This window comes from Condylura cristata, unplaced genomic scaffold (genome assembly GCF_000260355.1).
Source record: "Condylura cristata isolate star-nosed mole 26May11 unplaced genomic scaffold, ConCri1.0 scaffold00002, whole genome shotgun sequence".
Taxonomy (NCBI): Eukaryota; Metazoa; Chordata; class Mammalia; order Eulipotyphla; family Talpidae; genus Condylura; species Condylura cristata.
Window position 1 is genome coordinate 37,082,485 of NW_004567103.1, and position 14,254 is coordinate 37,096,738.

Sequence of the window (14,254 nt, forward strand, 5' to 3'; positions counted from 1 at the left end):
ATTTTTCTTTAAAAGCACATAGTGACACCAACAGAAAAAAATTAAAGAGCATCAATGAAAATTGCCAAAGCACAGAAAATTACCTGAAAACTGATAAAAGGAGAGGATCAAATACTTTCCTGTCATTCCTGTATAAATGAAGCCCATAATAACTATATCTAACTCGAGAGAATGGAGCAAGATTCTTCTATATAAAAGAACTCTAGGTAATATATGCAATAGTTGCAATAATGTTGTAAGCCTTAACAAAATGCAGGAACACCTCGAAAATATTGTGGGTTCACTTTCAGACCCACAATAAAAGCAAGTCACACTTGTTTACTAAGGCATGTAATGTTTACACTGATCATATACCACTAAGTGTGCAATAGCATTATCTGTAAAGAAAACAAAGTACCTAACTTAAATGTGAAACAGCTATTGGAAAACTGGCTTAGCTTGGGGTTGCCACAAAACTTCAATTTTTGAAAAAGTGAAACAAAGTAAAGATATGCTTGTAATTGATTCAGGCAAGTATAACTAAAGCATGCTATCAAAAATATAACATGAACAGACTATGAGGAGCTTTTCCTACAAAGGAGTCAGTCTTCTGGCTGCGTGCCAAATGATCAATCTGCACTTCATTAGAAGTAGAACAACCAGAATTAGAATTAAAAGCCTCTTAATATAAAGTGTACCACTCTTATCAAGTATTCTTGCTCAAAAATATGAAAGAAGAATCTAATAAATCCTCTGCAGATCTAACTTTGAGAATATGGGGTAAATGATGGATAAGTTAAATAAGAAAGTAACTGACCAAATTCTATCTGTGGGCTACTCTATAGGCAACTCACATGATTCTTTCAACATGTCAGTTATTTTGGACACTAGGGAAGACAGGGGTAACTAACTTGAATTTCAAAACACTCTAAACACAAAACAATCAAATACACTGTATAAACCTTACTAGACCTGATGTAAATACATTTTGGAGACAAGAGGGAAATTTTTAAATAGACCAGATTAGCTTTGTCAGTCAGGTCTGATAGTGACATTGTAAGTTAGTGTGAAAATATTCTTTTTGAACAATATCAACTATTTAAATTAAAATAATATTACATTTGAGATATATTTTTTAAAAAATTAAAGAGAGATGAAACAAACCATTGAAGCTTATTAAAGCTGGATTACCAATATACAGAGATTCATGACATTATTTTCTGTCTTCATGAACACTTAGACCTTTTTGTAATAATTCGTAAAATCCTAAAGTAAATCACTTTCAAGAAACATTCAACAAATATAACTGACAACGTTTATTATCAAGAAACTTTAGCAGGTTTTTAAAAAGACTTCTCTTGTAGAAGAGTGAAAGATGACAATCCACAACAGAACATATACAAACAAGGATAATTAAAATATTAAATACTATCTAAATTAAAAGACCATAATTCAAATTGTTAATTATAATCTTTGTGTCTTGTTAGAAGCAGCTGTATAGTTTACCCTTTCTGAAATTTACACTACCAACTCACAAAGGCTACAGTCTCACCACAAAATCAGTTATATAAATTATAGTAACCAATGCTGAGTTTTTTGTCCATAAGCATGCACTGCAACAGAAAGCACAAAATCTTACTTACAGGAATCCTGTTTCTTTAAAACATATTTCAAGCATCTTTTAAAGTGCAAGCTACAAATATGCTGTATCCTTAAAGAAAAGACCTTCTAAAGAAGTAAAACATACCTATCCAAAACTGCCAAGGGTGGTTATATAACTAACCAAAGAAAACCTGACAGCACTCTAACTTTGTTTTAATGTAGCAGCTTCCTCCTCTGTAGTTGATTTCTTAGCTCTTACTATGCTACCAGCCAAACATATACTCCATGGCTTTGGATACAAGACTTTCATCTTTTTTTGGTGTTTGTCGGTCAGAAATAACCTATTAAAAAAAAAATACAAAAATCTGTTAGGTTATAGTTCCTTTGGTGTCATAATAACCATTTACATAGTTAGTCCCTAAGACTCAAACACTACAATGCATTTGTACAGTAAATAATATAAAAATTAAGATACAAGTTTAGTTAGAACATTCTTATACTCCTAAGAATGGCAAAACTTTATTCTTTTGGCAAATCAAATTACATCTCCTCCACAAATTAGGAAACTAAACAAACACAAATCTATAGAGATAAGGTTTTAAAGTATCAGCTCCAACAAAAACTAAAGAGGGAAAAATGTTCTAAAATAATCTCCAAATTTCAGAGGAAAACAAAAGAATAGGTTCTCACTGCCTATCCCACTATAAAAAGCACAAGTGTTTTACTTTTATGACCTGTGTCTACAACTAGACAAGTTCACAAGTCTTTAAGTAGGGGACAATAACATACAGATGAGTCACAGTACTTCTACCATTCTTTAAAAAACATAGCAAAAGGCTTCTAATGGAAGCCTTTAAACATTTTTGAGATGAAAATTTTGAAGTAGGAGTTTGGCTTTCTTTTGATAACCAAAGTTATTCTAACCTGAGGGTCTTCATTTGTAATACCTTCAAATTTGGTCATCAATTTAATAGGGCTTTAATATTTCTTCATGTCAGAGATATCCACGTTTGCAAATATAACTTAAAAAAAAAACCTAAAGTAACAAGATCAAAATGTTTTTCTAAAGTTACTTTTCAATTCTACAAAACTCTAAAGGTTTTTAATAAGAAATTTAAATTGAATTGCTTAAAGATTTAATTAAGGCAATCACTTCAGTAGGAAATATTTAATAACATACAAATCAATTCAATGAAAAAATTAAACATGCTATACACTTCAACCTTTAAATTATATTCATTTTCCTAACTGTGAAATACCTGATAGTCACTAGTAGAAGCTTTGTATGCTGTAGCAAGAGGTCGCATGGTAGAAATCCTAGGAGTACTTCCAGGTTGGATTGGTGTACCTAAAGTTTTGATAGGTGGTGTAAAGGCTAGAGATGGGGATGATAAAGTATATCTGTCACTGTTTTCCATAACGTTCTGGAAAAACAAAGATAAAGGAACTTTTTAGTATAAACATAATACATATTATTCAATATTATATCCTCTGTACACAGAAAACTTACAAAAGAGGCATACTTTATATATCCTAATTAGCTATTCATATAATTTTCAGCTCAATGAAATAATATATGCTTCTTGGCTAACATTTGAGATCTAACACTCAGCCAGCAATCTCACTTCAACAACCTCAAATATCCTCAAGATGACAACAGGTTTACAAGAGTAAGAAGTTTCTAATAAACATTGTGGAAAATTCACCAAAAAAGAAGAAAAATTCTTAAGGAAAAAGGAGAGTAGTGGTAGTAAGAATCACAGCCAAATACTATTTAGTAATCAGTAATTCAAACTCTCTAGGCTCTGCAAACGTCTGTTAGAGTACAATGTAATAATGATATAACTACTCATTATTATCAGATTACGAGGACAAGAAGCCACGTTAGGGATTGAACTCGCACTGAAGCGGCTGCAGCCAACTTGCAGTACTGTGTCCTAACCCGTTGTGCCACCAGGGAGTCCTTAACATATATTTAAAGGGTAATGATGAAAATTTTACAAGCCACAAAGATTATTTACATTATGCTCAGTACTGCTTTTAAGTGTGTAATTTTAAAATCAGTTCCAGCAATTTAAGTCAACCTTAAGTTGCCATCTGTAAAATTAAGGAATTGAAATGGATCATCTCTAAATTCTAGTCTTGTGACTAAGTATTTCTGCTTTACCATGAAGAGTATTATGTCATCACATTTGGTAAACTAAGAGTCACAATGAAGCAAAGTGACATAATCCCAATGTCAATAGTCCAGTGATCTTCAGATAGATTAAGCTGTTTTCCTTACATACATAATAACTTACTTTATCTATACATGGTTTCACACCAATCATGATGGACTCTCCAAAAATCCTCCCATCTTTACTTAAGGCCTTCCGGGCCTGCAATTTAGATTGGTAACGAATATGCATCCAATTCCCTGTGTTAGACATCTGTAAAGAAATCGTTTCTTTAAATAAACATACACACAATCTAAACTTAATTAATTCTATGAGAAAATGGAAGATAGATTCTAATTTCTGATAGCCTATAAAAAAGGATTCAACAAAAATTCTAGTTTCAATAATTCTATCTACTTCTTAATTCTCCAATATAAAGAACATGTGGCAAATATTCTCTGAAAGTAAAGTAATTCTCAAAAGATGACTGTTTCTTATGAAAGGGTCCTATCAACACATGCTATGAAATCTTTAAAAACCGATTTTGTGTAGGAGTTAAAGAAGTCAATTTCCAGTAATACGTATGTTACTTATAATTTTTGAGCACGGTAACAGTTTTTGAAAGTGCTCTACACATTAAAAAAGCCCTAGAAACAAATTCTATGTCAGGAACTTCTCCCTTTTCAATTATACCTAACAAATAAGCTCAAATTACAAAATAACAATATTTGGCATAATCTTTCTCCCTCTCTCTCTCTCTTTTTCTTTTGGTAGAGGGCTGACTTTCAATAGATCCCACTGAGGGAGCTGCTCTGCAATAAACGATATACCAACCTAGAAGCAGGTCATCTACAAATGGTTTAGCGCCAAATGTCCATAATCTTAAAGAAACTAAAAAATAATGGTAAAAGTAAGCCTCAAACTCTCATCCTCCTGCTTATATTTCCTACCCCTTTTTATAAAACATGCAACTTCCAATACAGACATAGTCTATGAAAAGTTAAAAAGACAAAATTTTAAGTTTGGGGTAAAAGAGATAAAATTCAGCAGTAAGCTTTCCATCAATTCACAGCCTATTTTTCTCAGTCTAAATCTTAAACTGAAAAGAATTAAGTCTTACCACATGCTTTAAGATATTTCCATATTGTGCAAATTGTAATAATATATAAGAAGCAGATGCTTGAGGAAACCTGGAAAAAAAAGAGTTGTCAAACAGTCATTTTCACAATAAATACAAATGCAGATTACCATACTTAGAAGTGTTTCAATATATATTATACAACATGATGATCACAGTTAATAATACCATATTGCACATTTGAAAGTTGTTAAGGGAGCATATGTTAAAAGATCTCATCACAGGGGATGGAATATACAACAGTGTACAGCTAAGTGATATTTACTAGATGTTTTGTGGTGATCATTTGACAATATATGTTAATTACACCTTACTAAAACCAAAAAAAGATTACAGAATAAAGATGAAAGCTAATACAACATGTGATCCTGGACTGTTTCCTTAAGAAACTAAGTATAAAAGGACATTAATGGACCAATGCTGACATTAGAAAATATATTTCAATTAGATAATGCAATTATACCATGATAAAAGTCCTTATTTTTTATAATTAAAAAAAAAATCCCAACTCCCCCCACACACACACACACTCCCCCAGGAGATCCCTGGTCATCCTGTTTTTTCCTTTCTATTAACTATTGATAATTTCATCATTTCCCACAACCCAAAAGTGCCTTTTTGCAGATAATTTATATGTTATGAGAGATAAATAGCTACATTACAGCTACTTAAAAAGAGTTAAAAATACAGTCATCCTTTTACATTGAGTAACACCTAGAAAATTTAAAATTTAGTTCTGACACAGATTTTAAAAAAGTACTATTATCAATGATTTAGAATATTTTAAAGGGTGGCTACCAAAATTTTCATTGTCCTATTCCTGACTAGTAAAACTCTAGATGACTTTTGTCTTCTTCTTACATGGATTAAATATTTTATAATATTCAGCTCAAATAATAAAGCTATTTTCAACTTGAAAACCAGGAGTTTCCTTAATTAGTTAATTTATATGGAGCTTGGCATGGAGCCCTACAGAAAAAAAATCTAACTCTCAAAAGTAAATGGGAAATCCCATACATGAAAATCTGTGTGAATAAAATATTTACTGTACTCAAAACTAGAATTCTGTTTAATGTATAAATTTGTATATAAGACTGTAATCCCAACTAAAAGCAACAAGTGAAACAGGACATGTATAAGGCAGGAATGAGAAAATAAAAATTAAAAAAATAAAGATGAAAGGAATGGTAAAAAGTAAAACAAAATTGACTTTAAAACCATTTTGAATAGAAATTAACATTTCAATGTCATGAAAAAGAATCACTATTAACAAGGAATAATATCTAATGATTTGGAGTCATTTATTTTAAATTATAAAAAAATCATAAAATTTTAAATTATCAAAAAATATCATAAATAATGACTTTGACATTCTTCTCTATTGATAGTGAAAATAAAATTCTTTATTCCTTAAAGAAGTGATTGAGTTCCTACAATTAAATTTATATAGAAATCAGTAAAACACAAAAACAGAAAATAATTCCCTAGAAAAGTATATGTAGTATAAACAATGAAAAAAAAACTAGCAAAAGTACTTCAAGTAATTTATCCAATACCATTACTACCCAACCTGTAAAACAAACTTCAGAGTGGACATCCAAGTTAAAAAACATACAGCATTTTCATGAGAGAATATAAAAAGGTAAACATAGAAGGAAGAAGAAGAAAAAAAAATCAAGAAAGGAGCACAACCACTATGCAAATATAGCTAGGCCTACTCAGGTTTTCTGAAATTCAAAAACAAAGGAAGCAACATTCCTGCTTTTTACCTAACAGAATCATCCACACATTCTCTTTGTAGGTCACAGAATAGACTGGTGGAAATTATTGTCTTAAAGGCAAGAAAAATTGCAGTTAGGAAGGAAAATGTAAAGAATACCTTTTTCACTGTTTATTTCTTAAAGATTCTTGAATTTTAAATTTTAAATAAAGTATATAAAGTTAACCTTTACTGTGAATTGTTCTTCAAGGAACTAATGTGCTATTTTTCTATCTTAAAATTAAATATATTAAATATATTAAGATTCATTATCATTATGAAATAAACATCATGTAGTATAGTACAAACAATAACAGTTTGAAAATCAAAAAAACTTAAGTTTTCTAATGAAACTTTTCTAGTAACTAGGTGCACACCTCTGAAAACATCACTTACTCTGCCCTTTATCTCAAACTGTCTCACTCTAAAAGGTGCAATATGATCTTTAAGACACTTCCAAATTCTTTTTGGATCTAAAAAACCATTCAAAATACATCTAGAACTTTTATGCACTATTTATCTAGTACACGGTATTTTCTATTGCTATAAATTAAGTACTAACTCCGTAGGTACTCAGTAAGTACTGACATAGCATTTATTCACAAAACAAATTCAATTTGTTCAAAACTGGTTATGTGCAGAGAAGCAGCTTAGAGAAAGAGGGGATGAAAATCCCTAAAGTGTAAAGAGGTAACTTTGTCCAATATCCAGAAAATATGCTGAAGAGAAAAGAGCATAAAAATTAATGAGTAAGGCTTATAAAAATAACCAAACACTAGTTAATAATATGCATACTGGGAAGTGTCTATCTGCAACTTAGTCTGAAGTATCTGAGTAAAAATAGGACAGATAGATAGATGTAGCGGTGTTTAAGTTTTTGTTTTTAAATATAACTGAGAAATCTTACCCAAACACAGTTACCCAATTGTCATCAAGATGATCTTCAGAAGTCAGAGAATCTCCTTGAGTATAAAAAGGGTCCAACTGAGCAGGAGACAGTGTTGTCTTTCGTGGCTGACCAATGTTTGCTGGACTAAATATACTTTGTCCTATATTAATATATTTAGTAAAGTTGGTTACCAATATAAACATCCTGGTTTATTTTAAGTTAAATCTCTTAAATGAGAAAATATATTAAAAGTTGTCAATCGCATAAATTCCAATAGATAAAAATAAACAACTGTAATCAAATAATTTATACTATGCTACAATTTGAGAGGAAGCTGTTAGTAACGGAACATAACTTATGACACTGCCTGCTAAATGTTTTATTAATTTCTAATTAAATCAGTAACACAAAGATCTCCACTCAAACTCGACGATTTATTGGATGCAGCTTCCAAATTTACCACTTTCATCAAGGATCTCTGCTTTAAAAATATTCAATAGCTCCTCAGTATCCACAGAACAAAATCTAATATGCACCCAAAGTATCTACCCTAGATGGTAAGGAAATCCAAAGAAAAGGAGTAAAACTCAAAAAAATTAACAAAGACGTGCAAGAAAACTCAAAATGTCCTGAGGAAAAAAAATTAGCAAACAGGAAATTAAAATTGAAGGTTTAAATAAGAAAATAACGGAGATGGAGGATCTAAAAGAATAAATAGAAGAGAAAAAAATTCTGGAGAAAACTATAGAAGATCAAATGGCAGAAGAAAAAAAATATGATTTCACAAGGAGTTCTCCCAAACCTTCAAAGATGTATTAATACCTATCTTTCCCAAATTCTTGAAAAAAATCAAGAAAGAGGTAATAGGAATACTTCCAACACATTTTATGAAGCCAACATTACCCTAATGCCAAAACCAGGCACATCCATAAAGAAAACTAAAAACTAACTTCCCTAATGAACACAGAAGTAAATATCCTCAACAAAATCTTAGCAATCGGAACTCACCTATGCATTAAGAAGATTATTATGCAATAACCAAATGTGATTTATATTAGGGACATAAAGATGGTTCCAAATCTGAAAATCCATCAATGTAATTTACCATATCAATAAAAAGATAAAAACCATACAATCATACCAATAGATCCCAAGAGAGCAATTGGTAAGATTCAACATTTATTTATGATGAAAATCCCTGAAAACCGGGGATTGATGAGATATACTTCAACATTATTTAAAGGTCATGTATGGCAAACCCACACCAAACATTATTCTTATAGGTGAAAACCTGAAAAGTAAAAAGGTAAAAGGCAAGAATGTCTACCTTCACCACTGCTACTCAGTATAGTATTGGAAGTTCTACCAGAGAAATAGGCAAGAGGAGGATATCAAAGGAATACAAATTGAGAAAGAAGTAAAACTTATTTGCAGATGACATGATAATTGAGAACCCTAAAGACTCCACTTTAAAAAGCCCACTAAAACAATACATCGGGCAGGTTACAAAATCAATAAACATCATCTGTCTTCCAGATAGGCAAATAATTAACCAGAGGAGGCAATCAGGAAAACAATGCCATTATTTTATAATTATATCAAAAAGAATTAAATAAACTTAACAAAGGAGGTGAAAGGCCTATGCAAAGAAAACTATTAAGAAATTGTTAAAAAGAATTAGCATTGTCATCTTACTCAAAGCAAAACCTATCAAAGTTTCAATGGCATTCTTTAAAGAAATGAAACACTGCTGTACTTTATATGAAACTACAAAAGACCCTGAGTAGCCAAATCAATCTTGACAAAAAAGATTTAGAATGGTACTATTAACCCCATCTCAAACTATACTACAAAGCTATACTAAACAAAAACAGTATAGTACTAAAAAAAAAAAAAATACACAGATGAAAGCCCAGAAATAAACTAACTCCTATATGGACTGTTAATCCACCACAAAGGAACCAAGAATATACACTGGAGAAAGTAATCCTCTTCAATAAGTGATAATGGGAAAACTGGACAGCAGCATCCAAAAGAATGAAATCAGACCATGGTTTCATAAAATCAACTCAAAACAGATAAGACTTGAATATAAAACCTAAAACAATACATAGAAGAAAACAAAAATACTCCAGATCACAGGCTTCAGAGATTTCTTCCAGTGTTAGTCTACAACAGCAAAGAAAACTAGAAAATATAAAAAACTGGGACTGTGTCAAACTATATAAAAAGCTTGAAATGGGCCCTCCCTGGTGGCACAGCAGGTTAAAGCACAGCACTGAAAAGCTTAAGCCACTTCCGCATGAGTTCGATTACTGCCTGCCCCCGAGATCCACATGGTGTGGCAGACCTCTCCTGACCCGCCCGCTGCTCCCCTCAGCAGTGTACTTCGTTGATCTGCCTGTTCTGCTCCCCGCTCTGTCTCTGGTGAATCCTCTCACCCTCCGCATCTCTGGCCTGTACCCCAATTCTATATGAATAAATAAATCTTTAGAAAAAAAAAGCTTGAAATGAAACTATCACTAAATAAAAAGAAACCCTACTGAATGAAAAAAAATATTTATGCATACATCCAAAGGGATTGATTATTCAAGATCTACAAAAGATTCATACAACTAAACAAAAAGAAAATGAATAACCCAATGGGCTAAGAGCTAAACAGGCACTTCTTCAGACAAGACACCGAGATAGGCAAAAGGTACACGAAAAAATGCTCATCATCACTGATCACCAGGGAAATGTAAATCAAAACTACAGTGAGATACCACCTAACATCTGTGAGAAAGGCCCATATCAAAAATATCAAAAACAAGTGTTTGTGAGGATGTAGAAAAAAAGGAACCCCCTTACACTGTTACTAAGAATGCAGTGGTCCAGACCCTATGGAAAACAATATGGAGGTTTCTCAAAATAATTAAAAATGGACCATATCAGCCAGCAATCCCATTCCTAGGTATCTACCTGAATATAAAAACACTAATTAAAAGAGGGAAGATACACGATTCACTGATATCTACAATAGCCAAGCTATGGAAACAACCTATGTACTCAAAAAAAGATGTACTCAAAAAAAGATGAGCAGACCAGGAAGATGTGTTACACATACATAATGGACTACTTACTCAGCTGTTATAAAGATAAACTCAGGCCATTTGCAACAACATGGACAGAGCTAGACTGGATTAATGCTAAGTAAAATTTAAGTTAAAATGAGACAGATACTAGACAGTGTCACTATATTTGGAATATAGTGAAACCAAGCAAAGGGTCAAATAGTCAAACTATTAACAAACCCTAGAAATATGATGCAGGCCTGAGGCTACCTGAGGGGAAGGTGTGAGAAGAAAATAGTAAGGGAGCCCAATGAACCATAGTGGTGAACCATGGGCGCTCTAGTGGGAGGTGAGGTGTATTAACAATACCTGAAGAGGGAGATTCTATACCTTTAAAATACACAGAATATTGTAAACCATTGTCACCTCCAATTATAATATACATAATACACACACACACACACACACACACACACATAATGTACTAAGAGCCCTAAAACTAAGAGGTCTGCGAACTGCTTTACAGGGACTTGCACACGAATCACACTTGGTGTTTACTTATTTACTGGATGTGTTCTCTGAAACACATTCTAAATATGTTTGTCATTTGTCATGAATTTTCAACTAAGCTGAAATTACCTTAAGTTACTCCAAAGTCTTTACAGTGTATGTTGGTGGCAATTAGAGACGCTGTGGTAAAAAAAATTTACAAAAGGCTATATTCTGTATTATAATGCTGGGTGATTTAAAACATACAAATCTCTAGGAAGTTATTAAGAAATATATATATATATATATATATATATATATAACATAACTTCATTCAATTCACAATTTTCTATACTATACTTGACCACTTTTACCCTCTTAGAACAGTTATTTTAGAAATGCTGATCTTGTGTCAAGTACCTCTTTATGGGCCTTCTGAAATGCCTAACAGAAGAATTTACAGGAAAGTCTAATAAGAAATGAATAATAAAACTACTATTCAAATACAAAGCTAACATGAAAACCTTTAGCTTTAATTTTCTATTCATGACCACAAAATGATTTACTCTGAACCACACAAAAAGAAGTCCTCTTAACTAAATAAGCTATATTCAATGACCAACAAACTAACCCTTAATAAAAAAAACTGGAGAGTTTTCTCTCAAGATGTAAAACTCAAAGGTCAAAGTAAATTTTTGAAACAAAATTTATTTTGGGAGATTGTTATTTTAGTTCTTCATGCTCCAACTGCTACTGAATTACAAAGCATAATGAAAATATCTATAATCAATTGTGCAAAAAAGCAGTCCAACATCTTGCTTTGTAGACACAACATTTAATTGTTTCAGAAGCCCAGAATTTGATTTGATTGGATGACAGAAAGCTAGCAATGGTATCTATAAGCCAATCATTTCCTTGACAGAGAAGTATCATGTAGTGAAAAGAAGTAAAAGGCTCTACAGTCATTTCACATTTCAGTTCTATTACTTATGGCACAACTAGAGCAAGATATTGATACTTTCCAAACATCACAACTAAAATAAAAACACAGTAACAATACTAATGATAATAACTGTCAAAATGCATTGAGCCTTTTTACTCTAAACATGCTACTTCAGGTAGTTTGCATATTTTTGATACAAAAAAAGCAATTCTGAGATAGAAACTACCATATCCATTTTTAGATATGAAGAATACAAAGGACAAATATATATAAAATGCCTTTACAATATAAGATTAACTAAAAGAGAAAGTTTAGGGGATTTAATAAATACTGGTTTTCATTTTCAAAGCCAGTGTTACCCTGATATAAAAGAGATAAGGACACCACATGAGAAAACTACATAACAATATCTCTAATACAGATGCAAATATTCTCAATAAAATAACAACAACCTGATTCAACAGCATATTAAAAATTCATAAACCACAGTAAGGACACAAATTTCTAAAATGAGGTTAATTTGAAATGAACACCCCAATTCTGACAAAATTTTTAGAAGTATCTGCGTATCAGTTAAAGTGTCAATTATTCTTTTAGGGAATAACTAAAAGCATGCAAAAGATACTCATCTTATTTCCTATTACCATGACTCACCTTTAACACACAAAAGATAGTAAAAGCATATATTATAAAATCTGAAGCTAATTCAAATGTTTTATGTTCTGTATTACCATTAAGAAAGTATACTTCAGTTACGCTACATCATATAATAACCTTCAAGCAAGAAATTAAATGAAGGCTCAAAATGAGACCATCATTATGACCTTTAAAAATAAAACAAATCAAAATTAAGTCTCAAAAGAATAAGTGCCTAATTTCTGCCTTGTCAACTACTCTGAAAAATAGAATTACTTATACATAATCTAAAACTATTTATATAACTTTAGCATAATTGCCCCCCACTTTGTTAATGTTTAATTGCTCCACTGATTTTACTTCCTTTCAATCAGAGTTCTGGTACCCACATGCGATGCTTTATAAGATGAAAATAAAGTGTGCCTATCAAACCACACCAAACTGGACTAAAAATGTCTCCCTCAGTAAATCATATTCAAATATTCTTCATAAGGCCAGATTAAACATTAATAAAAGGCCAGAAGACCTATAACCCTTTATGAAAATGTCTTCAATTAAAGAACAGATTCAATTATTTCAAAATAACCCACTAACCTAAATGAAAATGAGAGACAAAAGTAATAGATTTGAAATGGCTTATGAAACAGGGCAGAAGTTGGCACTGCTTTACCTGCTTCCATGAAACAAAGCTCAATGTGTAAAAAAGAACTTGGCTTCCACCCAAAGAGAGGTCTGGCTTTGTCAAGTTCTTAGATAATGTCTAAGCCACTGGAATTTCCCCAATAATTGGAGCATTTTTGTTATTCGTGGCATGTCCCTTTAGTCTATCAGTGGTTTATACTAACAAGGTGACTCAGGGTGCTTCCCTTAGACAGTTTATAGTAACATGACTCATGGTCAACCATGTGATAAAGAGGATGGTTATCATCTACCTCTGGGCAGAGGAAGAAGACTAGAGATTGAATTTAGCTACTTGATCTATGATTGTATCAATTATACAATGAAATCCTATTATAAAAACTCTGGACCTGGAAGATCAATAAATTGCTCACTGGCAATATTCTATGTATAGTTTCATATTGTCAGTGCTGGCAAGGTAAGACATCACCGAAGCACCATGCATGAAACACACCCACCCACCCCCAAACACAGCCTTACTCATTTTTTTCTTTGATTCTAATTTCTATCCTTTTATTAAAATAAAAATTAAAACCGTAACTGTACACAGATTTTGAGCTTTTTTAGTGAAATATCAAAACTTAGTTTGAGAGTTCTTGAATTGAAGGAGGCTTCAAATTTGCAGCTAGAGTCTGTAGTGAAGGCCATCCATGGTGTAGAGACTTTTCCTCAGTCTTGTCAATTAGACAAATTCACAGCATATTGAACTATGAGGTATAATAATATCCACTGAAATAAAATGAACTGAGTGCTTGTATACAAATATAACCCCCGACAGTACCTGTTAAAAGACATACTAGAGGCCCTCCCTGGTGGCGCAGCGGGTTAAAGCACAGCACTGAGAATCTAAAGCCGCTTTCGCATGAGTTCAATTCCCGCCTGCCCCGGAGGTGACCACATGGCGTGGCAGACCTCTCCTGACCCGCCCGCTG

The 14,254-nt window shown here is 32.2% G+C and overlaps 1 protein-coding gene across 1 annotated transcript in view; it reads right to left on the reverse strand.

Annotated features, from left to right (window-relative positions):
- Positions 1-1,280: 1,280 nt before the first annotated feature.
- The window catches only part of NUP35 (nucleoporin 35kDa), a 28,385-nt gene continuing 15,411 nt past the window's right edge, over positions 1,281-14,254 (reverse strand). The window contains exons 5-9 of the mRNA XM_004674463.1: positions 7,542-7,683; positions 4,858-4,927; positions 3,882-4,010; positions 2,841-3,005; positions 1,281-1,922 (exon numbers count right to left, since the gene is read on the reverse strand). Coding sequence (XP_004674520.1) covers positions 1,845-1,922; positions 2,841-3,005; positions 3,882-4,010; positions 4,858-4,927; positions 7,542-7,683 — 584 coding nt within the window. The 3' untranslated portion in view covers positions 1,281-1,844. The remainder of the gene's footprint in view (positions 1,923-2,840; positions 3,006-3,881; positions 4,011-4,857; positions 4,928-7,541; positions 7,684-14,254) is intronic.